Raw genomic sequence first — 23831 nt, 5'->3', positions numbered from 1 at the left:
AGTCCCCAGAGTCTAGACAAACCCAGGGGAGACTGTCCGGGGATGAGCCCACATGGCTTGCAGATCTCACCCTGGGAAACCGGCATCCTAGACCCCAGGGTTCCTGTGCCCCCTTTTCCACCCCCAGCTAAGGGGGAAGAGTAGGGCTGGGATGAGGTGTCTCTCCCTGGATACCTTGGTGGTTTTGACTTTGTGTCCGGTGCTGCAGCTCCATCCCGAGAGGTCCGGGAGCACTTTACACTCCTCGCCCAGCAGGCAGGGCTCCATCTGGCACCACCACTTCTGCAGGACGATGGAGGCTGTGGGAGCAGGAAGCAGTGAGGGCAGCTCTAAGTTCTCTGCAAGTACAGCATGCAGCTGTGGGCGTGGGAGTGGTCTGTGCAGAATAAGGGCATGTTTCCACACACCCTGGCTTTGAGCCCTGCATTTCCCTTGTCTTTTTCCTACTCCAGGCTGCCCGGAAGGGCAGTACTCAGGCTGAGGCCTTGGGACACAACCATACCAACCTCAACCCCACTGACCCCTACATCTCACCAAAGACAGAGCGGGGTGAAGGCAGGGGAAGTTGTCTCTAAGGCAACCCTTGAGTTGAGCCACCACGTCATTAGCAGAGAGGCACAGTCTTCAACATACCCCTTGGTGTACGTGAGCAAGCGTGCAGGCCATTTGAGGGAGTGCACAAGCAGGTGTGTGCGTGTGAGCACAAGTGGGCACGTTTATGGCGCTGCCACGTGACAGTAAGAAAATAAGCATGGGTGGGGCCATGGGAAAGGGGTGGATACGAAGGAATTCGTGGCCAAGTGATACACGTGTGTCCATGTGAGGGGAGGGTAAAGGCCGGCTTGAGAACGAGAGGAGGGGATGTGTAAGAGGCCTGGGAAGGAGCCGCAGGTGAAGAAGTCAACGTCTGGAGGAGTGGGTGTGAGGTGATGAGGCTGAAGGGAGGCCTGAGAAGATCGTGGGAGGAAATGAATCCGCGTATGTGCCAGGCAGTAGGTGTGGCCAGGAGGGAGGGCGTGTGCTTGTGACAGAGCTTTCCTCATCTATGGGATGGGGATGGTCACATCTGTGCCCCTCCTCCCAGAGGTGGCCCCATCATTTGAGACTCCGACAGTGAAAGCCCTGAGCTGGGCATGAAATTGTATCCCCAGCAGATGGCGAAGCCTGGACAGACCTTCTTATCTCTCTGACCAAGCCCTCCCTGCCAGGTCCCAGCCTCTCACTCACCGTCCACGCAGGAGGGCTTTGCCCGGGTGGTGCCGGCCACCTGGCCAGAGAAGCAAGAGCATTTGACAGTCTGGGAGCGCTCCTCGATGCGGTTCCGGTTACAGCAGCGGTGAGCGGCAATCACCTCGCAGGTGCCCTGCTTCACGGGGACTGAAAGGGCCAGCACACCATCAGATGCCCGGCCCAGGCCAGCACCCCTGCTCCCCTCCCACCCACCCTAGTTGTCCTCCAGCCCCTCCTCCCAGCTCAGGGCAGGGGGAGGTAAGAGATTTCCAATCGCAGGGGAGGAGGAGACGGATGACATCTTCCTGCCACATCAGTGTTCCTATCCTTCCTTCCTCCCCAGTGAGGCCACACTCATCACCCTGGCAGAGTCTGGCCCTTGGGCAGGAGAAAGATGGAGTCCACACCATCCCCCATCTCCTGGCTTCCTCTGGGTGAGGCCAAGGGCCCCGAGGGCTTACAATGCGTGGGGAGGATCATCCGCTTACACCGGCTTTAGCCATCCCAGAAGGAAAACCACAGAATTAGGCCAGGAGGCTAGACTTAAGCCCTGACCCGGGGGGCTCCTCTCCCTGCAGAACACCTTCCGGCATGGAAGGGAAGGTGAGAATGGGTCTGCCCTTGAATCTGTGGGTTTTACTCTGCCTCAGAGACCTGCCTGCTGTGGAACGGGGTGCAGTGGTGTCCAGCTTTCCAGGCATCCTGGAAAACCGCCCGCCCCAGGGCCCCACCACCTCCCCTAGACCTGTAGGAGTTGGAGGCTGCAAGGAAGCCAAGGCCAGGTGGGTCCACAGCCAGACCAGGCCAAGTGCCAGCAGCCAGCCGCCCGTGCTCCAGTTCTGTGTGGCCCTCTCACGCATCCTGCAGAGAGAAGCACACACCCTGCTTGACTCCAGGCAGGAGCCCTCCCAGTGCCCAGTGCCAGCACCACTGTGCCACGTGCTCTGGGGGGCACAGAGGCGGGCAGGGTGCACGACTTGTCCCCAGGCAGCTCTCGGCCTGGCACAGACTCACTGTAGAAAGTGGTGAGTACTACAGTCAGAAAGGGGAGCAGGAAGGGAGACTGTTCTGCTGGGAAAAACATGGAAAGCTTTGTGGAGGAGATGACATTTAGGAGGGGTCTTAAAGAATGAACCGGGCATGGTCCCATGGAGGGCTGTGACATGGAAGGAACAATAATGCTGACTGCCATGTTTTGAGCACTTGACCCTGCAAACATACTCTTGAATCCTTCACGACTGTCCTACAAAGTAGGATTATTTGTACCCATTTTACAAATGAGCAAACTGATACTCAAAAAGCCTGGACACAACCTAAACAACCCTGAGTAAAGGGCTGGCTAAATACACTGTGGGCCATCTGTGCAATGCCCATCCAGACAGCTGTAACAGAAGGAGGAAATGCTTTATGTACTGAGGCATGCAGTGATCTCCAACGATAATCCATCATTTAGGGAAAAAAGGCAAAGTGCCGGGTGATGTGTATTCAATGTGTAAAAGGGAGGGATTATATATGTTGCTCAAATATGGGTTAAGCTAGCTCTGGAAAATGTACCAAAAGACCCTAATAACATTGTTGGTCACCAAGAAGGGAAACTAGTTGGCTGGGAGTGGGAAACTGGTTGGCTGGGATACAGAGGTAGAACGGAGACATTTTTCTCCCTATTGCTCTTTTTTTTTTTTTTTTTTTAAGATTTTTTTTGATGTGGGCCATTTTTTTTTAAACATCTTTATTGGAGTATAACTGCCTTACAATGTTGTGTTAGTTGCTGCTGTATAACAAAATGAATCAGCTATAGGTATACATATATCCCCGTAACCCCTCCCTCTTGTGTCTCCCTCCCACCCTCCCTATCCCACCCCTCTAGGGGGACACAAAGCACCGAGCTGATCTCCCTGTGCTATACAGCTGCTTCCCACTAGCTAGCTATTTTACATTTGGTAGTGTATATATGTCCATGCCACTCTTTCACTTCGTCCCAGCTTACCCTTCCCCCTCCCTGTGTCCTCAAGTCCATTCTCTACATCTGCGTCTTTATTCCTGTCCTGCCCCTAGGTTCTTCAGAACCATTTTTTTTTTTTTTTAGATTCCATATATATGTGTTAGCATATGGTATTTGTTTTTCTCTCTCTGACTTACTTCACTCTGTATGACAGTCTCTAGGTCCATCCACCTCACTGCAAATAACTCAGTTTTGTTTCTTTTTATGGCTGAGTAATATTTGATGTGGACCATTTTTAAAGTCTTTATTGAATTTGTTACAATATTGCTTCTGTTTTATGTTTTGGCTTTTTGGCCGTGAGGCATGTGGGATCTTAGCTCCCCAAGCAGGGATCGAACCTGCACCCCCTGCATTAGAAGGCAAAGTCTTGGACTTCCCTGGTGGCGCAGTGGTTACGAATCCGCCTGCCAATGCAGGGGACATAGGTTCGAGCCCTGGTCCGGGAAGATCCCACATGCCGCGGAGCAACTAAGCCCGTGTGCCACAACTACTGAGCCTGCGCTCTAGAGCCCGTGAGCCACAACTACTGGGACCTGCACGACTAGAGCCCGTGCTCTGCAACGAGAGAAGCCGCCACAATGAGAGGCCCACGTGGCACAATGAAGAGTGGCCCCCCGCTCGCCACAACTAAAAAAAAAAAGGAAAGCCCACGGGCAGCAATGAGGACCCAACACAGCCAAAAATTAAATAAATAAATAAATTTATTAAAATAAAAAAAAAAAAAAAAAAAAAAAAAGAAGGCAAAGTCTTAACCACTGGACTGCCAGGGAAATCCCTCTCCCTATTGCTCTTTAATCTTTCGGGATTTGAACCACGGGAAGGTACTAGCAATTCAACTTAAACAAAATTTAAATATAAAAAGGAAGAAATGAAATGGAGGCTAATAGAAGTCAAATGACTTGCCCAAGGCCAGGCAGCATGTGGGTAGAAGACCCTGAGCCCAGAAACCTGCCCTGTTCCCACTGGACCACCTTGCTTCTGCTCTCTTCCCCTTTCCTTCTCCTCCTTCATCCTTGATGGTTCGAATCTCCCAAATCTATCCCAGAGAGTGGACTAGAAATGGAGGGAACCCCAGTAAAGCAGAGGCACAGAGCAGCTGGGAGCCACCCAAGCACAGAAGGGGCATGAACCACCCCCTCTGCTGCACTGCTACCCCTTGGGGCATCACTGGGCTCCCTCAGGTGCCAGCTTAGTGCTGGGAACACTAGAGGCCAAACTAAATGCCAGGACCCGGCTGCTCCCTTGGAGAGGGTGCTTGATCTCTGTCTACGCACCCCTCCCCCAACTCCCCCTCTTCAACTGTCTCCTCACTCACCTTTTTTGGAATCTTTTATCTTCTGTCAGTTCATCCACTGGTCTCAGACTCACTCTTCCTAGACAAATAGGAGAGATTCTTGTGGTTTGCAAGGGACAGAGGGAGCCCGTGGCCCTGCATGGGGTGGAGGAGGGCCTGGGTGAGGGCAAGTGGGTGGACTGGGCACTGAAGTAGTGCCTAATTCTGAGGTTGTTCCCCAAGGTGCCAGGACAGGGGGCAGAGTCCCTCCTCTGCCCTGGGAATTCGCAGAGGTCCTTGCAGACTCTGGGAACATGTAGGTTGGTAGGCCTGAGAAGAGAAGCCGGAGGGAGCTTCTCTGTGCCGGGAGTGAAGCAGGGTTGATGGTAGGAGGTGTCTAAGAACCCACACTGTCATCTCTCTGGCCTTGGGAAGGGGCTGAAGGCCGGGGAAGAGTTTCTGAGCAGAATCTGACAGCTGCTGCTGGGAAGAGGCGCCTGAGAATAATAACCCCTGAGGTCCTGAATCCTCTTTGCCTCCTCTCCTCCTAGCCCCATCACACCTACTTCCTGGACTGGCCAGAAGCTGGCTCAACTCTGCCGCCCTCACCCCCATTCCCACTCTAGAGGGCTAGAACGGGAGTCCTCCAGGTCTCTAAGCCTCAGCGGCCTCAGCCCCAAAGCATCTCCATTTTTCCCAAGACCTCCTCTCTCAGCCTCCAAAGGGAGGTGGAACTGAGGCAGGTAGGATGGTGGGGCTCCAGAAGGACCAAGAGCCATGTGTCCTAGCTCCCCAGAGTGAGAGCCCAGAAAAGACTGCGGGGACAGATGGAGGAAGTGATGTCAAAACCCCTGGGATGCGTGTGCTCTGTGGGCAGAGAGCTTCTAGAAGTACCTCTTTTCTGAGTAGGTATCTCCTCTCCCTGCCCCCTTCAGGAAACTTTGTTTTGATCATTACAAAGGCAGCTGTGCCTTTTCTCTGGCAGTCTCCCAACCCATTTCTCTCTGAGCTGCCACACCTCCAACCCAACTCTCCCATCTCTCCTATGAACCCCAAGACCCAAAAGACCTGGGAGTGGGCATTTGGGGTGCCTTCTCTGGCATTCTATTCCTTCCCTCAGAGAGAGCTTGAGAAAGAAGCTTCTGGGGTTTGTTCTCAGGCTGCCACACTCCTGCCTCAGTTTCCCAGGCTGTTTTCCCCAAACCCCTGCCTACCAGCATGGGGTTGAGAATGTGAACCACAAGATCTTTTAACCTTTCCCTGCCTTCTCCCGCCCCTGCCCCGCGCCCACTCAGTCCTCCCAATTCTGAGCTCCCACGCCTGGGACCTACCTGCCCCACGGCGGTACCCACGGGTTCCACCCGCCGGCCTGAGGTTCTCCTCGCCTCTGAGCCCGGGATCGAGACTCCGAAAGGCGGACTGCAGGCGGGAGCGGTCAGCTCCGGTGCTGTCTAGTCCGGAGTCCTGTCCCCCTCACCAAGTTGCTGCGTCCCCGAGGCGGAGGGGCTCTGGCCAAACTGGCATCACGGTCGTGCGGGGCGCGCCCTGGGCACCGGGGAGCTCCGGGCCCGCTCGGCCAGCTCTGCAGAGCTCAGCCGGGGTCCCTCCGAGGCTCCCGCCCGCAGGCCTGGGAGCTCGCGGCTGCCGCCGCCGCTGCCTCCTCCTCCTAGCCCGGGGCCGCCCCCGCTTCCCCAGCCCCGCGCGGGCGTCGCCGCCGCCGCCTCCCGGACAGCGCCGGGCACCGCGCGCAGCGCTCCGCCGGCCCCGCGGACACAGCGACCCCTGGCGCTCGTGGCAAGACCGGGGAAGAGAGGATAGCCAGACCTCGCGATGTGGTCCCTGGTATAGGCAGGTAATTCAGAGAGGTCCCTCAAGACTCTGGAGGTCTTGGGGCTTGGGGTGGGGTGCTGAGTGTGAGGAGTGATAGCCCAGACCCTCACGGGTTTTGAGCCTTGAAGATTCCCGAACTGCACTGTCCAATACGGTAAATAACATCTTAAATTAAGTTTCTCATTTACACTCACAACATTTCAAGTGCTCAATCACCACATGCAGCTAGGGACTACTGTATTGGGCAGAAAAGATATAGAACATTCCCACATTGCACAAACTCCTATTTGACAACGCTCTTTTAGATTGCTATGGTAGCCCTTCAGTGTTAAAATGTTAAAATCCAGGAGGAAATAGCAAATGATCTCTACCCCAGGAGCGGTGTCCTCTGGGGCAGGAAGGACCAGGGGAGGCATGTGGGTAGGGACCTGGCAGGCAGGAGGGCTTTGGTAGGCCTGTGGATGATGGGTATGAACCCCAACTTGGGAACGAAACTCTGAGACCCAGTTTCTTCACCATAAAAATTGCAATGTAATTGCAATTGTATAGTGTGTAATTTTTTACAGGGTGAGATTCTGGATGTGAAAGTATTAGACAAATGAGAGAGGAAGTGGTGGTCTGTGAACGTCTCTTGATTGAAGGACACTCCTCTTAGTTTAAGAGGGCTTTGGGAATGGAGTAATGGGGAGGGGAGAGGCAAAGGGAAGAAGCCCAGTTCCTGGCTCTGAGCCACTGCATGTGGCCCAGGATAAAGGGACTTCTCTCTCTCTGTCTTTTTAAAATTAATTAATTAATTAATTAATTTATTTATTTTGGCTGTGCCCGGTCTTAGTTGTGGCACGCGGGATCTTTTTTATTTGCAGTATGAGGACTCTTAGTTGCGGCATGCATGCGGGATCTAGTTGCCCCACCAGGGATCAAACCCGGGCCCCCTGCATTGGGAGAGTGGAGTCTTACCCACTGGACCACCAGGGAAGTCCCTAAAGGGATTTCTCTTGAGGATGCCCATTTCCCACCCTTAGCTGAGGACTCACACACTCCTGGCAGAACCAGCCTCTGAGCAGTTCTCAGCAAAGAATATCCTACAAGGCTGCTTCTTCCCACTCCATCTCCCTTTTGCCTCTCACTCTGTGCTGCCTCAGGGATGAGTAGAGGTGGTGACCTTCTCACCAGGTTCTGGGGCAGTCTGAGGATGGAGGAGGTGTGATGATGCCAGGAATAGGAGGTGAGAGGTTCAGGGAGAGGAGAGTCTTAGGATTTGGGTATGGTCGGAAGGCTGTTCTAGAGCCCAAGGGAGCTGTTGACATCCCTGCTGACCATCTGTTGCTGGAACTAGGGGGTCTCTGGGCCCTGGCTCTGTGGCCCACTTGCAGTCACACCATGATGGGTGTTGTGAAGAGCAGGGATTATGGAGCTGGATGACACAGAGAAGTGGTAAGCAAACTGTCCCAGAAACACTGAATAATAAAAATAGCCAGGATGTTATATTTTTTCTTCTGTCTATGGCTTGCTGCTGCTGTTTATGCCATTTATCTGTGAGCTGGTTCCAGTTTTTCTCAAACAGGAGGGAAATACCCATAGCAGCAGCATGTTCTTTATCTCCCTGTCTGCCTTGCCACTCTGTGTGCCTTTGGGTCTGACTTTTTCTGGTTTTCTTTTCTTTTCTTCTTTTTCCTTCTCTCTGCCCAAAGTGCAGGCATAATTATAGAAGTCTACAAACCTGAATGACCATTGTGAGATTTTTATTTGGAAGCTACCAGAAAAGACACCCCTTCTGGGGGTACAGTCTAGCCAGGAACAGAGAGGGTCATGGTCAGGAAGCACCCAGCTGACAGAGTCCAGAGGTGGAATCCCCACCATGAACTGGGTGCCAGTCCCTGAGGACTACCCTGACTTGCATTAGGACCATAAGGGCCTTGTGCCCATTTGAACCATGTGTGGGGTAGGAGGTGTCTCTGGAGGCCTAACAATCAATTCCCAGGCTTAGGAACATAGCTGTTCCAGCATCAGGTCAGTACCACCCTCCCCTCAGGCAGGGACTTAGCCTGGCCTCTGTCTCCCCCCGGTGGCAGCCACAGTTGTTCACCTGGACTGTTCTCAGCCTTTGCCTTAAGAGGAGGAGGGTGGGAGAGGAGGAACCCCTCCCCCCTTCTATTCACCTACCTCTTAACCCTTCCTCTCTGATCTAGATAAATCAGCTTGGTTCTTAAGATAGAATCAGTGTGGGTGGCTGGGGAACGGACATGGGCATGAATTTCCCACTGGCTGTTGACCTCCTGGAACAAGTCATGTAAAATGACAGGAGCGCCCAGTCCTGCGTCATCCATAAAACGAACATAATAAAACCTACCTTGCAGGGTTAGTGTGCAGTGTAAAGGGCCTAAAGTATAGAAAGTGCCTTGTAGAGGGCCTATTATTAGTAAGTCCTCAATAAATGTAGTTATTGTTATCCTTACTAACAGTTCTGCTGTGGTCAGGGGAGATCCAAATATGGGCGGAAATTGGGTCCTGAAAAAAAAAAAAAGTGGAGTCGGAGTGGTAACTGTTCTGCCGGATCTAGCGGTGGTCTTCACGGGGCACAGCGCCCTAGGGAATCCAGGAACTTACCCAGCTCCCTAATTCAGGATGATTGGCTCCAGCCTGCCTTGTTACCACTTCCACACCACCCCCAGCACCAGCTTGCTGGCCCTCACTCTCATTCCGGCAGCCGCAGCCAGAGGTGTTACCACACCTGGAGCTTCACACCCAGCGGTCGCTAACGGAGATCAGCTCCATCACCCTCTGGGCAGGCTAGCCACAACGAACCCAGGGCGAGGAGACACCACCCTCCCGTCACAATGGGGAAGTTCTAGCTGATAAATATAGAGCAAGGCTGAAATAAGATTTCTGTCCCCTTCCTACAACAGCAGACCCTTTTTCCCCCCAAAAAGCGGAGGCGGGAGAAGTCGGAACGGGGCGGGGGAGAGGCCACAAGCCGGCGGGGCTGTTCCCGGGGTAGCCCAGAGGCGCAGGTAGTTTTCCCGGGGTCCGGCCCTGCGAGCCGTGAGCCTATGGTGGGGCCGAACTGACCGGAGCGAGCACCGCCCCTCCAGAGCCCTAGGGGGCGGGGCCTGTCCTGGGGCGGGGCCACGGCCGAGGGCGGGGCAGGGAGGCAACATGCTAAACCGGGTGCGCTCGGCCGTGGCGCACCTGGTGAGCTCTGGGGGCGCCCCGCCTCCGCGCCCCAAGTCGCCGGACCTGCCCAACTCGACCTCGGCGCCACCCGCCGCCCCTCCACAAGCTCCCAGAAGCCCTCCGGCTAGGGCTGGGAGCGGGAGTGCGGCGCCCGCGAAGACAGTAGAGGCTCGAGCAAGCTTCTCCCGACCGACCTTTCTGCAGCTGAGCCCTGGGGGCCTGCGACGCGCCGATGACCACGCTGGCCGGGCTGTGCAAAGCCCCCCGGACACCGGCCGTCGCCTGCCTTGGAGCACGGGCTACGCCGAGTGAGCGTCCCCGGGGGACACCCTAACCAGGATGGGACTCCCATTCCCAACCTCCTCCCCACCTCGGCATCCCGGGCGCTGGGACGCATCCCCTCTCGCCGCTTTTGGTGCCAGGAGCTCTTTTTCCCCAGGACCGTTGCTGTCCTCTGGGCTTCGGGCCGCACCCACTCCCAGCCCTTTCTCAAGTCGGGTGCAGCTTTTCTCAGGACTTTCTAGCTCGCTGACTATCCTCACCCGCACCGCTTCAGGACCTTGTTCTCTCCCAGAGCCCGGAGAGTGGAGGGCCCGTGAACGATGAGTTGGCCAGTTCTCAGTCGCGGCCCGCTAGTTTAATGGCTAAGGGAGGAGAAGTTTCAAGGAGCGGGGGTCACTTTTAATATAGGAGATGGCGGCTGGAAAAACTCCTTGGGCTTCCCGACCCCAGCGCCCCAGTTCCCTGTCCTCTTACCGTTCCCCTCCCCCTCCACACCCAGAAATAGCCCGAGACACCAGGCGGCCGCCGGCTTCCCCAGGGGCGGGGGAGGGGCCGCCCGGGGAAGCGGGAGGGCCCCCTTTGAACACCCCTTGGTGGGGGGACTTGCCCTGGCCAGGCAAGGAAGTGGACCTCCGGGCCAGAGCGGTGGGAGTGGCGGCAGCAGCCGGCTTGCTCCAAGCTGCGTGAATTTTTTTTTTTTTTTTTTTCTTGTTTGGTTGTTTGTTGGCAGTGCAGGATCTTAGTTCCCTGACCCGGGGACCCGGCAGTGAGAGCGCGGAGTCCTAACCACTGGACCACTAGGGAATTCCTACAGGGCCGGTGGATTTTTAATGCATCTGCTGGGAGAGCAGAGCACTGAGGGAAATGGGGCCGCTGAGGGGCTGAGGGTTGTGGCTGGTGGACCCGCGGCCCCACTACCAGCTCCTTTAACTTCCTATTTGGGAAGAGTCTGGGGTTATGTGGCTCCTGCGCAGTCCAGGGAGGCTTCCACTCCTACCCTATTTCAATTCCTCTTTCCTGATCTGTGCCGGAGCACTTACTCATTGCCAAACAGCAGAAACTGGAACTTCCCTGGCAGTCCAATGGTCCATGCTTCCAATGCAGGGGACTCGGGTTCGATCCCTGGGGTGGGGGTGGGGGGGAACTAAGATCCCACATGAGGCCAAAAAAGAAAAAAAAAAGCAGCAGAAACTTTCACTGGATGATTTTACGATAAAGGTGGGTGTGCTCATGAGGGTGGGGTGGGGTGTTGTGGACAAGGCGCTAGAAGAGTTTTTTGGGGGTCAGAGTGGATGCAGGGTCTTGGCAAGCCAGGAATTAAAACCTCCTTCCCTCCATCCAGGTCCTCCCCCAGTGGCACCATTAGGGAAGGGATGGGAGACCTGAGGTGGGAGAGTGCTGCTGTGGCCTTTCTAGGAGGTGGTGGAGCCCAACACCCAGGCAGTACTCCTTGTGCCTTGCCCTGCCTCCCTTCTCCTCCTCCCTCTGGCCTGGTTCCCAGGTGGCTGTGACCTTTCTCAGCTTGGCCAGCAGGCCAGAGACGGTATGTGCGTCTCAGGTGGGAGTTATTCCAGGACCTGGTCTGATGTCCAACCTGATGTGGTCACTTCGGCCTGACAGGGTCATCAACGCTGGCAAGAGCCGGCACAATGAGGACCAGGCTTGCTGTGAAGTGGTGTATGTGGAAGGTCGGAGGAGTGTTTCAGGGGCACCGAGGGAGCCTAGCCGAGGCCAGGTAAGCTCCCCACCCCCTTTCCTAACCTTCCCAGGAGACAACTATCCCCAGGGATTCTAGGCATTCAGTTTTAATCTGAGCCATGTGATAGACCTAACTCCTAACTCACTAGCTTTCTACCTTAATGGCACAGAACCTTTATCTGGCATTGATCAGGTAGATTCTACCATGTCAGTATGAATATTTAGTTTTCCACTTAAAATGGAGATGCTCATGTATTTATTGATGATTTAATAACTACCATTGCTTATTTTTGCATCTTTTATCCTCTGAGTTTGACTTTTTTGATGCTTTGCTTTCAGACAAATAGTATGCCTTTGGTGAATGAGTGAATAAATCTAATTTGCCTTAAATACCAAAATCTAACCTCCTCTCTAATGTTTATATGGATGCCCAGAGTCTTGCTCTTCTCCCTGCATAACACACACACACACACTCACCTCCAACTTTTCCTCCACCAGGGACTCTGCTTCTACTACTGGGGCCTGTTTGATGGGCACGCAGGGGGCAGAGCTGCCGAAATGGCCTCTAGGCTCCTGCATCGCCACATTCGGGAGCAGCTAAAGGACCTGGTGGAGATACTCCAGGACCCCTCGCCACCTCCCCTCTGCCTCCCGTCCACCCCGGGGGCTCCAGGTTCCTCTGATTCCTCTCACTTGGTTGGTCCTCAGTCCTGCTGGTCTTCGCAGAAGGAAGTGACTCATGAGAGCCTGGTAGTGGGTGCCATTGAGAATGCCTTCCAGCTCATGGTAAGTGGGTGGCCCGGGCCAAGGGCCTGCCAGGCAGACACTTTGGTCAACTCTGTATGGGAGTCAGGTGGCCTGAGGAGGTGATGCTGAGAACCCATAACAGCTTTGAGAACCTGAGCAGAACTTGGTTCAGAGGGAGGGAGAAGTGGGTGTTATACCGATATCTTCCCTACTGTCCACCAGTGTGGCTTGCTGGGCCAGTTTATTTCTGCAGATGTGGGGCGGGTGGCTGTGTGTCTGGAGCCTCTTCTTCATCCACCCCCTTTGACCCTTCCTCATATGGCAGGATGAGCAGATGGCCCGGGAGCGGCGTGGCCACCAAGTGGAGGGGGGCTGCTGTGCACTGGTTGTGGTCTACTTGCTAGGCAAGGTGTACGTAGCCAATGCAGGTGACAGCAGGTATGGGGTGGGAGCTTTGAAAAAGGCTGTGCGGGGGAGGGGTCAAGCTTCTGGGATGGGGGAATAGAAGAGAGTGACGTGATGGGTGTTAAAATTCAGAGACTGGAAGGGGTCAGGAGGGATCAGAGACATAAGGAAGGGCCTGAAATAGCTATGAGGGGAGGAAAACTGGGGGTCTGGGTGACGGACTCTGAGGGAGGGCCTTGTCTTTTTGGAACTCTTTATGTGAGGGGGTTGCAGAGAGCTGAGCCCAAACCTTTTGTTTCTCTGGGCAGAGCCATCATTGTCCGGAATGGAGAAATCATTCCAATGTCACGGGAGTTCACCCCGGAGACTGAGCGCCAGCGTCTTCAGACGCTTGTAAGTAGGAACTAAACTCCCTACTCCCATTCCTTACTAATCTTGTGTCTCTCTGTACCCTGTGTCCCAAGGACTCTCCAACCCTCACCACACAGACAGACCGCTCCTTACTGGGAGCTTACTGGGAACGCCACTCCACAGACTATGGAGTGCAGGGCTGAGCTGGTGTGGAGGATGTGGCAGGAAAGAGCGTGGGCTGCTCCAGTGCCTCCCACTGTGGCCCCAACTGAGGAAGGAAGTGCGGTCAGAGTGGGGGAAGGAAACAGCAAAGGCCCCTAAGGGGCAGGATAGCTTAGTGCTTTAAAGCAATGGCTCTGGAGCTGGGCTGCCTGGGATTGAATCCTGGTTTGAGTACTTTGTGTGATCTTCAACAGTTCCCTGAACTTCTCCATAAATCAAGAGTTCCTGCCTTAAAAGTTGTTGTGAGGATTAAATGAGCTAATATATGTTAATATTAGAACAGTGCATGGTACACAGTAGACTCCATTTAAGGGTCTGCTGTAATTAACATCACCTCTACACCAGGGTGTACTGTAAACCTAATGCCCCCTGGCCCTCTGCTCTGTCTGGCCGCTCCCAACCCCAGGGCTTCCTGAAACCAGAGCTGCTGGGTGGTGAATTCACCCACCTTGAGTTCCCCCGCAGAGTTCAGCCTAAGGAGCTGGGGCAGAGGATGCTGTACCGGGACCAGAACATGACTGGCTGGTAACACTTCCCTCAGAGCTGGGGCCCGTTTCCATGGCAACACAACCAGTCCCTCGCCAGCAGCAAGGTGGAAGCTGGAGGCTGGGCCAGGCTGGGAGCTGGGGGAATGTGGCCCTTCTAAGGGGTTTGTGTAAGGGGTGTGGCTCCTAGGGGAGAGGGACTTTGATGCCTGGGTGATGCCTCCTCTACTCCCCCCTCCCCAGGGCCTACAAAAAGATCGAGCTGGAGGATCTCAGGTTTCCTCTGGTCTGTGGGGAGGGCAAAAAGGTAAACTCCATGGTAGAGGTGGGAGAGGGCAGGAGGACCCACCACAACTTGTCTAGGGAGGTGGAGGTTCTACCCGAGGGTAGGGGTGGAAAGGGTCCACGGTCCCAGAGAGACTGGAAGAAGGCTATAGTAGTGCCCCCTCCTCATTTCCTTTAGGCTCGAATGATGGCCACCATTGGGGTGACCCGGGGCTTGGGAGACCACAACCTCAGGGTCTGCAGTTCTACCCTGCCCATCAAGCCCTTCCTCTCCTCTTTCCCTGAGGTGAGCCACATGGGAGCCTCCTTAGCCTTCCCTGCTCTGGGGGTCTCAGGCCAGCTTTCTCCCAAGGTCGCTTTATCCCCAAGCTCCCTCTGCACCCTCTCTCCCCACCAGGTACGAGTGTATGACCTGACGCAGTATGAGCACTGCCCAGATGACGTGCTAGTCCTGGGAACAGATGGGCTGTGGGATGTCACCAGTGACTGTGAGGTAGCTGCCACTGTGGACAGGGTGCTGTCAGCCTATGAGCCCAATGACCCCAGCAGGTAGGGGTTGTATGGCGGCAAGGGGATGACGATGGGGAAGGAAGGGACACAGGGAAGAAATGCTTGGGGACCCACATGAGGGCCTGTGTATCCATCTTCCCATATACATGTTGGTACATGAATGTGCACATGTGCTTCTGACAGGTACACAGCTCTGGCCCAAGCTCTGGTCCTGGGGGCCCGGGGCACCCCCCGGGACCGTGGTTGGCGTCTCCCCAACAACAAGCTGGGTTCCGGGGATGACATCTCGGTCTTCGTCATCCCCCTGGGAGGGCCAGGCAGCTACTCCTGAGGGGCTCAGCCCCGAACCTCCCACCACCATCCCAGCCTCTCCATGCTTACCCCTCTCCCAACCCAAATTCTGAAGTTGTCTCCTTGACCTTCTTTAGTGGCAATTTAACTGAAGAAGGGGTGCCAGTTAGATCCAAAATTTAGCTCTTGGCAAATAAACCAGATGGATAAATATGTGTGTCTTTATTTACTTTGACTAAAAACTGTCCCAGTTGTCTCCTGAACATCTCCTAGACATCTCACAGGCACGTCAACTCAACATTCCTCCAACTGAATTCATTACTTCCCCCACAAATATGTCCTCTCCCCGCTCATCATCTCAGGGGGCACCAGCTCAGCTACTCAAGTTAGAATTCTTGGAGTTGAGCACCTTTGGCTTCCGTTTCTTCCTCATCAAGCTAATCAATCACTAAGTATTGTTGATTATATATTTTTAAATATATTTCTTTAAAAACAATTTTTTTTTTAGTTTTTGGCCACACTGCATGCGGATCCTAGTTCCCCGGGGGACCAGGGATCGAACCTGTGCCCCCTGCATTGGAAGCGCGGAGTCTTAACTACTGGACCGCCAGGGAAGTCCCTTAAATATATTTCTATCTGTCCATCCCTACAGTCACTACCTTAGTCCTTCAGTATATTAGCCTCCTAATTGTCTCCAAGCCACTCCCCTGCTTTCCCCAATATACAATATACACAGCAGCCAGGGAGCCCTTTCCACAGGGTGAATCTGAGTTGGTGATTCCTCTGAGAAAATACTTTGGTGGCTCCTTGCTGCACCTAGACCAAAACTGACACTCAGCTCTTGAGCGTGGCATATAAGGACCTTCATGATCTGGCCACTGCTTCCTTCTCCGGCCCTGTCTTCTGCCCCACCCCGCCTTGTGGTTTCCACAACTCTGTGGGTCTGGAGTAGCTCCAACTCATTTAAAATCTACACATCACCTCATCCTGAACATCTCACCTGTCCTTCCACAGCCCACGCATGCCCCCACTACAGCGCTCGCCTCTTGTACTGCAACTGTCTATATGAGGAGTTGGTGCGGAGTAGCAGTCAAGGAACAGGGGCTTGAAAGTCCTGCTGTTTGGATCCTGGTGCCAAATCCAACACTAGGTTTGCAATCTCTCTGAGCCTCAATTTGCTTTTTGGAAAAATGGAGGTAACAGTACTACCTCAGGAGGTAGTTGTAGGACTAAAGTAGTTTATGTATGTAGAGCCAGGTCCATGTAATAAGGGTTCAATAACTATTACCTATCTTTACGTTGTCTGCCTTTGGAATTTAGATTGTAAGTTCTTTGAAGGCAGAAACTGATCTGAACTGAGCACATAGCTCAGTTTATTGAGCCAGTTAAGAGGCCTGGGACCAAACCGCACTGGACCTCAGTTTCGTCATTTAGCAAATGTGTGGGTTGCTCTTCAGATCTTTAAAGTCTGTATGACTTCTAACATTCATTCATTCAGCAAATATTTGTTGAAAATCTATTATGTGCCACACACTGTGCCAGACAGTGGGAAGGGACAGGTTGGAGGATCACAGTGGGCAGCAGGGAGAGAGACCAGCTTTGGAGCTAGACAGGCCTGACTATCAGAGTTCTTGCTCTGCCACATACAAATGGCAAAAGTAAGCCACTTAAGTTAAGCCACTTAACTTCCCCCGAGCCTCAGTTTCCTTACAGGCAAAAGGGGATGAGTACACTTAACCTAGAGATCTGTGATGACTATTAAAAGCTATGTAGTGTGCCCTGCACAAGCTAATAAAATGTGAGTAGACTTCCTCATCCTCCATCCACCTCCTCAGGTACCTTTCAGGGAAGAAGATACACGTGTTGGTAAATACCCAACGCACAAGTCAGGCCCGGCTAGGTGTCCCTAGAGGCACAGAAATAATACAACGGGGGTGGCAACTGAATTCCCAGCTGGGGATCCAGAAAGATTTCCAGGATGGAAGGGTGGGTAGGAGTTGGAAATTCCAGCTAGGGGGAAGGAAGGGAATTGTGAGGTGGAACCAAGTGCCCTGAATCTCAAAGGTTCTGAAAGGTCTCCAGGCCTGGGGGGATGATGGTGGGTTGTACTTACTCCGCAATGATCCTAGAAGCAGAGGGTGGGCATCTTCCGCGGCCTCCTCCTCGGGCATCCCCGAAGCCGCCTTTTCCAGTCCCGCCTCCCGCGAAGCCCCAGGTGATGTAGGCGCGGGTGGCCGGTTGGCCACGCGAGGGCAGCAGCGGCCCTTTCCTGACCCCACCCCGGGCGCCTCTCAACTTTCCCGACGCCGGTCCGCCACTAGGAGCTGGAAGGTGGGCAGAGGCAGAGTCCTCAGGGGTCCCGTTCGCCGCGCCTCGCCCCGCTGCCCACTCCTCCACAGTCCCGGCATCTCCCCCAGACGCCGGGGGCTCTCGCTGGGCGACCCTCTGGGGACGTGAGCGGGGGCCGTGGGCGGGCGGAGCCAAGGGCCGCCAGGCCCGCCCCACCCCGCGAGTCGCCCCTCCCCGCCGCGGCGCTGGAGGAGGGCGGGGCGGTGCCCCTCGGGTCAGTCTCTGCCTCCGGCACCGGCCGCGCAGCTGGAAGCGGCGGAGCGGAAGGTATCCCGGGTTGGGGCTCTGGGCGGCGGGGTCGTTCTGGGAACTCATCCCCAGGAGAGCACTTCCCCCCTTCTCCGCCTGGCAGGAGCTCGGGGCGCCGGCCGGGGAGGGGCTTTGGTCCGAGCGCGGGCCGCCTGCCCTCCCTCGTACGCGGCGTCTGGGCGGTGCGGGGGTCGGGCCGGCTCGGCCCCTCCCTGCCCTCCTGGGCTGCAGTGAGGGGCCCCGGGAATTGCCCCGCAGGGCCTCTCGCCTCTTGGTGTCCGAGTCGGAGTCAGTTCCCTTCTCCTCCCGGCTTCCCGGAACCTGCCCGGCCGGGCGACGGGAGAGACGGCAACTTGGGTCTTGGCGAGGGAGCCCCAGCGCAGACGCTCTAGCTCCCAGGCCTGGCGGCCCTCTGTGGACCTGGGCTTGGGTGTGGGTCGGGGCCCGAGTCCGGGTTGAGGTGGGAATCCCCCCCGCCGGGCCGGTGGAGTGGCGGGAATAGGGGCGGGGTGTGACCGCGGGGGCCGCCACTGCCCCGGGGTTCTGGACGTCGTCCTAGATGGTTTCTGGAGCCGGCCTGGAGTGGAGGTACGGGAGATTGGGAAGGATCCAACCCGTGTGCGTGTGTGTGTGTGTGTGTGGTTTTCAAGTTGAGGAGGAGATATCTGATTTCTTCCCTAGACCTCAGGGGTGGTGGGCAGAGTACAGCAGAACCTGGTTCATCCGGAAATCTAGAGAATGATTGAGGAGACGGCAGCTGTTTTATTACAGGGAAGATCCCAGAAGTTCCAGGGTCATTCCAGGCCCCGTGTGGGGTTTGGTTGCCCCTCTTAGGGTCAGTGGGGCAGTTCCTCAGGGGCTGCCTCTCACAGGGAGCTGTTGTTCTTGCCATCTTGGCGTTGGGCCTGGTGGCCTGGCCTGGCCTGGGCCAACTACTCTTCTGAGCCTGAAGGGAACGTCTTCTAACTGAGCTCTGGGGCTCTAGGTCATTTAATGCATGCCCTTGCCCTGGAGTTCTGGCCTCTGCCCACCAGCGTCTGATGCCACCTAAACTGCCTTGCCTGGGGTGGGGAAGGGCAGCGGCATATTCATGCCTAAGCATTTGGTATTCACCCCAGTGGTGAATGCTCTCTATCCCTCCATCCACACTGCCCATCCCAGGTTGAGGCTACCCCAGCCTGTCTTCCCACAGTTGGACCAATGGAACCTGTGGGAGTAGGTCAGGGAGCTGGTCACCTGGGTGGAACTTCCAGGGGACCCCGTTTTTTTTTTTTTTAATTAATGTATTTTATTTATTTTTGGCCACGTTGTGTCTTCGTTGCTGCGCGGGGGCTTTCTCTAGTTGCGGTGAGCAGGGACTACTCTTCGTTGCGGTGCGCAGGCTTCTCATTGCAGTGGCTTCTCCTGTTGCAGAGCACGGGCTCTAGGGCGCACGGGCTTCAGTAGTTGTGGCACAGGGACTCAGTAGTTGTGGCTCGTGGGCTCTAGAGCACAGGCTCAGTTGTTGTGGTGCACGGGCTTAGTTGCTCCATGGCATGTAGGATCTTCCCGGACCACGGCTCGAACCCGTCTCCTGCATTGGCAGGCAGATTCTTAAGCACTGCGCCACCAGGGAAGCCTGAGACCCCCTTTTCTGAAGGGTGGTTTCTGTTTTTGGAGGGGATCTGCTGGCAGGGTGAATGCCTTCTTGCCTGTTTTTGGGGTATCAGAGAGAGCCCCTGTTGCGATGGGGAGAGTGTGGCCGTGCCCTCAACTCCTATAAATTCCCTCTGATTCATATCCACTTGCCCTCATCCCACCGTTGTGCGTGTGTGTGTGGAGGGGAGGGAGGCCACCCGGAATCCCACTGCTGAAGAGAGCTTGCCTTGGGCTGGAGTATTCGCTCCCTAAAAGGCAGACCAAGGCAGGGCTGTGAGGTGGTGGTGGTGTGTGGGGAGTAAAGGAGTTCAGCCTAGTTTGACAGGATGTGGGACTGAGAAAAAGCCAGGTTTGGGGCAGAGATCAGGTTACCATCCCCTTCTTTTTTAACTACTCCCTGTGTGGTTGGTGCTGGGACTGGCCCTCATTTGTCTCTTTTTTGGGGGCTCCTCCCAGCACCGGCTCCAGCCCCCGCTTCTCCCAACAGCCTCCACTTCATCTCAGGCCCAGAGCCCGCCCTCTTCCTCCTGGGCTGTAGGCCTGGGAACTCCAGCCGGCTGGAGGTCAGCTCCTCTCCCCAGGGAAGGAGGAAGTGAGGCTCAGCTTAGGCGCGGGGAAGCTGGGAAGGTGTGATGCACTGTGCAGATGCTCTTTGGTGTGTGTTGGGGGCAGGGGACACATGGAAACCCTGGGAAGCTGACTCCTTGCCCTGAGTCACAGGGAGGGGTGGGCAGGGCCTCAGGGTGAGCTGGACAGAGTGGAGGAAGGGGCTGTTCCAGGGAGTGGGTGGAGGTGATTCCCTGGTGGATTATTCTCAGTCGCTCTGCTGTGGTGGATGTGTGGCTCCCTACAGTGTGGTCATTGTCCCCTGCCTGGGGCTGAGTGACCCAGTGTAGCTGCCAGGCCCAGGAGGAAGCAGGGGGAGGAAGGCAGGCTGCCCGAGTGTGGGCTGTGGGCACTGCCTGGACTGAGCCTCCTTTGTGTGACTCGGGGCTCTGGGGACCGGGCCAGGGTGGGCCAGGGAAGCCTGCTGGCTGCTGCCGCTGCCCTCTGTCTGGGTTTCCCTCCCTCTGCTCTCCTTCCCACCTCTGGGGTGATATGTAGAAAAGCAACAGACTCTAGAGTCACACAGCCCTGCTTTGAGTGCCATCCCTGCCACAACTCTGAATTCGTGTCTTAACCTCAATGAATCTCACTTTCCTAGTTTGTCAAAATGGGGAGCTCACTACCGACCTTCCAGGCTTCTGGGGACTGAGGGAGGTGATTTTTGTCCAAATGCCCACCATAGTGCCTGGCACCTAGGGGTGTGATAAATATTCTTTCCCTTACCCACCCTTATGGGTAGGGACTCTTCGTTTTTCGCTGGGCAGGCATGACTTGTGCTGACTGAGGGACAATGTGTTCCAGATTGGACCTTCACAATTATTAAACTTTAAAAAGTATCAAAATCCTGGTAACAGATACATCTGACTTGAAACCCTGATATGTAGAATAGATAAAAGCTTGCTCTTCTGGACACATCACTGGTCCCTGAGCACCCCTCTAGGTGTCCAGGGGCCCACAGTTGGTGAGTGGATTAGATTAGAACTCATGCTTTCTGTCTCCCAAGTGGGTGGTTCTTCCACCTCCCACTTCTGTATTCTAACCCATGGGGGAGACCTGTCCCTGACCTTGAGATTAGGAATTTCAGACTCAGTTGCCCGAACAATTGGTTCTTGGCAAGAACTTGCCTGAGCAAGCCCCTTTCCCTCCCTCTTCTCCCTTCACTGGATGCCTCGGTTTCCAGGGAGGTCTTGGGGGCCCCAGAGAAGTGTTTGTGGACTTACTGGCTTTTCCCAACATCCCCACTGCCTCTTCCCTACCAGCCCCAGCCATGGCTGCCATTCGAAAGAAGCTGGTGATCGTGGGGGATGGGGCCTGTGGGAAGACCTGCCTCCTCATCGTCTTCAGCAAGGATCAATTCCCAGAAGTCTATGTCCCTACTGTCTTTGAGAACTACATCGCAGACATAGAGGTGGACGGCAAGCAGGTAAAGGCGAAGAGCCCCTTGGAACCACGCCTGCCCCCATCACTTATGGACCTGGGATGTCCATGCTCACCATCCACCCATGTCCTTGCTTCACTCTCCCTGCTGGAACCAGTGGAAGTTAGGAAGTGAAACTGCAGTCTTAGGAAATCTGGATAACCTCCTGGTTTTTTACACGCTGGCTCTGTAGTCTGGGCCCAGTCCCTTTGCCTCTGGGCTTAAGCTCCCCAAGCTGTGAAATGGAAATAATGGTAAGGCCTCCTTCGAAGGGTTTTTATGAGTATTAAATAAAATAGTGGTGCTCCCAATGGCAGCTCAAACTGCACAAAGATCAAACGCTGTTGTCTCAGAATTTAAGAAACTCACCTTAGTTTATGTTGTGTGACAATGATTAGCAGTATCCCTGGCACATAGTAGGTGCTCAATAAGTAGATGTTCAGTGAACCTAAGGGACCAGGATTTCAGAGAGGACCTCTGGGTGGCAGGGTGTGGGGTGTGTAACTGGGGCCCTCAGGCTAGCTAAGCACTGGCCCTGTGTGTCAGGTGGAGCTGGCTCTGTGGGACACAGCAGGGCAGGAAGACTATGATCGCCTGCGGCCTCTCTCCTACCCGGACACTGACGTCATCCTCATGTGCTTCTCCATCGACAGCCCCGACAGCCTGGGTGAGGGGGTTGGAGGGAGGGGGTTGAGAATCCCTTGGAATCAACCAACCAGAGGGAGCTCTTGCCTTGGCTCCTTTCAACCATCTTCAGAAGCTGTGTGGGAGGGTGCGGGGAGCCCCGTTAGCCTCCTTCCCTGTGGTGACTCTGGCCCTCGGAGGGCTCAGGGGAGGGTGTGTACTGTGAGCGGGGTGGGGGGTGGGGGGCGGTGGGTTGACCTGTGAAGGGACTATCATGCTGAATAGCCTCTAAGACTCTGCCCTGGGGAGACAAGGGGACCCAGGGGAAGCCTTCTAGCCTAAGTGGAGGCACCAACACCTGTTGGGACATGTCTGTGCAGAAAACATTCCTGAGAAGTGGACCCCGGAGGTGAAGCACTTCTGCCCCAACGTGCCCATCATCCTAGTGGGGAATAAGAAGGACCTGAGGCAAGACGAACATACCCGGAGAGAGCTGGCCAAGATGAAGCAGGTCGGTGCAGCCTCTGGGCTGGGAGGCCTTGGGGAGGCAGGTGCCCTCTGAGGGCTTGCAGGCTGGTGAAGGAGCCTCCCTCCTACTGACTCCCCGTGTTAGAAGTGACAGTAACGTCCACCTCCTACCCCCTGGGGGCCCTTAGGGTCTGACCCAATATTTGATGAAACTGTCAGAGTACGGTGACTTGTCCAAGGTCACTTGGCATTTTAATTTGTCTATTGTCCACGGTTTGGCATTGGGGCTATTAAGATGAATAAGAAAATCCTTGCCCTCAGGGAACCGGGTTCTTACAGTAGATGTTTTGCTTGAGGTATGCAGGTGGAGCCATCAGAGTATACCTGGGGAGGTGTGTGGGCTGCTGTGGATGTGGAACGGAGGGTATTCTGAGTGGCTGGGAAAAGGCCCAGAGTGAGGGAGCTGGCTTATTTGGGGACTTGGTAAGTGGCTTTCTAGCCAGAGGATGAGTTGATTAGGGAGAGCTGCCAGGATAAGGAATCTAGACTATTCTTTGAGGATAATTATGGCAAAGTTTTAAACTGGGGACAGATATGGTCAGAGTCAGCATGTTAGAAAAATGATTCTGGCAGCCATAGAGGATGGATTGGAAGAAAGTGAGAACAGAGGATGGTAGATCCTCACTCAGGCAAGAGAAGAGTGTACGGTGGGGTATAGGGCTGATGGAGAGAATTTTGAAGGTAAATTTGAGTCTTGGGTCTCTAGCTCAGAAGCTATCCACAGTGGCCGGGGCTTGGATGCTTTGTGGGGTCAGGGCTGGAGGAGATATTTGTTCTCGTTACAAATATGGGTGAGGTGCACCTAACCAGCAGCTTCCTTTGACCACTCTCCTTCTACCTTCCCAGGAGCCTGTTCGATCTGAGGAAGGCCGGGACATGGCAAACCGGATCAGTGCCTTTGGCTACCTTGAGTGCTCAGCCAAGACCAAGGAGGGGGTGCGGGAGGTGTTTGAGATGGCCACTCGGGCTGGCCTCCAGGTCCGCAAGAATAAGCGCCGGAGGGGCTGCCCCATTCTCTGAGACCCCCAAGGCCTCCCCTCCTCCCCCACCTCCCTTCACAGGGGTGCAGAAACTCCCCCTGCCCCCAGCAGCCCCACCCTATTAGGGATCCCTGCTGAAGGCTCCCTTTCCCAATTCCCTCCTGCCCAGGACTGCATCGCGCTTCCCCAGCCCTGATGGTGGTGGCCGTAGGCCCCGTCTCAGCACTCTGGGAACCAGAGCACAGTCCCTCCTCCTGTTGCCTTGGTCCAGGGGTGGGGCTCTTGATCCCTTTGGTCTTCCCCAGAGGATCATCACACCAGCACTTTATACACTTCTGGCTCACAGGAGAGTATCTGGGGTAGGGAACTTGGAGGGTGTAACCCGGAGTCCCGGGCCCCTGGTGTTTCTGCTTTGGGCAGGGGCCTTGCATCTGGCTGTACTTGGTGTGGGGCATGAATAAAGGCCACAGGCTCCAACATGTGTGTGGCTTCCTTTCTCTCCTGGTCCCTGTGAGCCTGGAGTCCCATCTCTCCAGGGTGCTTGCCAGGCTGGCCCCCTGTCTGCAAAGGCAGGACTCCCAGGCAGGCAGGGTGGAGTCTTGGAGAAAAGGATGAGGTCATGCCTGGCTCTGGGCCTTGGAGGCGGGTGAGGGGA

General features: G+C 55.2%; 3 protein-coding genes across 17 annotated transcripts in view; 2 read left to right on the top strand and 1 right to left on the bottom strand.

Moving 5' to 3' along the window:
* Positions 1–17377, bottom strand: part of TAFA3 (TAFA chemokine like family member 3) — a 23426-nt gene extending 6049 nt beyond the window's left edge. For 5 of the 6 annotated variants that reach the window (XR_009504199.1, XR_009504198.1, XM_059927987.1 and 2 more), the window contains exons 1-5: positions 16899–17377; positions 4548–4605; positions 1976–2091; positions 1228–1377; positions 175–299 (exon numbers count right to left, since the gene is read on the bottom strand). Coding sequence is in view for 4 of the 6 variants with exons in the window: in XM_059927987.1 (XP_059783970.1) it covers positions 175–299; positions 1228–1377; positions 1976–2091; positions 4548–4605; positions 16899–16956 (507 nt within the window). In the remaining 2 variants the exon portion in view is untranslated. Of the gene's footprint in view, positions 1–87; positions 300–1227; positions 1378–1975; positions 2092–4547; positions 4606–16898 lie in introns of those variants that run through there. The other variant, XM_059927950.1, reaches the window with a different exon arrangement.
* On the top strand, positions 9477–14998 carry PPM1J (protein phosphatase, Mg2+/Mn2+ dependent 1J). 8 transcript variants are annotated; one of them, XM_059901135.1, is made up of 11 exons: positions 9730–9817; positions 11134–11334; positions 11412–11526; positions 11988–12275; positions 12562–12674; positions 12950–13034; positions 13621–13739; positions 13943–14006; positions 14163–14270; positions 14382–14533; positions 14678–14998. In XM_059901135.1, exons 4-11 carry the CDS (start codon positions 12048–12050, stop codon positions 14823–14825), a joined length of 1017 nt encoding a protein of 338 aa, XP_059757118.1. In that variant the 5' UTR covers positions 9730–9817; positions 11134–11334; positions 11412–11526; positions 11988–12047; the 3' UTR covers positions 14826–14998. The 8 variants fall into 8 exon arrangements, with proteins under 8 accessions (XP_059757123.1, XP_059757122.1, XP_059757121.1 ...); XM_059901136.1 differs by lacking the exon at positions 9730–9817 and adding an exon at positions 10963–11009; XM_059901140.1 differs by lacking the exon at positions 11134–11334 and having other exon boundaries at positions 9477–9817; positions 12562–12647.
* On the top strand, positions 17087–23653 carry RHOC (ras homolog family member C). Of its 3 annotated transcripts, none has more exons than XM_059928020.1 (5): positions 17087–17116; positions 20887–21050; positions 21591–21711; positions 22049–22179; positions 23043–23653. In XM_059928020.1, exons 2-5 carry the CDS (start codon positions 20895–20897, stop codon positions 23214–23216), a joined length of 582 nt encoding a protein of 193 aa, XP_059784003.1. In that variant the 5' UTR covers positions 17087–17116; positions 20887–20894; the 3' UTR covers positions 23217–23653. The 3 variants fall into 3 exon arrangements, with proteins under 3 accessions (XP_059784003.1, XP_059783985.1, XP_059783993.1); XM_059928002.1 differs by lacking the exon at positions 17087–17116 and adding an exon at positions 17292–17401; XM_059928010.1 differs by lacking the exon at positions 17087–17116 and adding an exon at positions 17592–17971.
* The last annotated feature ends 178 nt before the right edge of the window (positions 23654–23831 follow it).

The sequence above is a fragment of the Balaenoptera ricei genome, chromosome 1 (assembly GCF_028023285.1).
Source record: "Balaenoptera ricei isolate mBalRic1 chromosome 1, mBalRic1.hap2, whole genome shotgun sequence".
Classification (NCBI taxonomy): domain Eukaryota; kingdom Metazoa; phylum Chordata; class Mammalia; order Artiodactyla; family Balaenopteridae; genus Balaenoptera; species Balaenoptera ricei.
This window is presented reverse-complemented; position numbering and strand designations above follow the sequence as displayed.

Coding starts and splice junctions, on each gene's coding strand:
- PPM1J (XM_059901138.1), top strand. CDS start 9,492: ATGCTAAACCGGGTGCGCTCGGCCGTGGCGCACCTGGTGAGCTCTGGG. Junction 11,527..11,987: donor GGGAGCCTAGCCGAGGCCAG/GTAAGCTCCCCA, acceptor TTCCTCCACCAG/GGACTCTGCTTCTACTACTG. Junction 14,007..14,162: donor TCTGTGGGGAGGGCAAAAAG/GTAAACTCCATG, acceptor CATTTCCTTTAG/GCTCGAATGATGGCCACCAT.
- RHOC (XM_059928020.1), top strand. CDS start 20,895: ATGGCTGCCATTCGAAAGAAGCTGGTGATCGTGGGGGATGGGGCCTGT. Junction 21,051..21,590: donor TAGAGGTGGACGGCAAGCAG/GTAAAGGCGAAG, acceptor CCTGTGTGTCAG/GTGGAGCTGGCTCTGTGGGA. Junction 22,180..23,042: donor AGCTGGCCAAGATGAAGCAG/GTCGGTGCAGCC, acceptor CTACCTTCCCAG/GAGCCTGTTCGATCTGAGGA.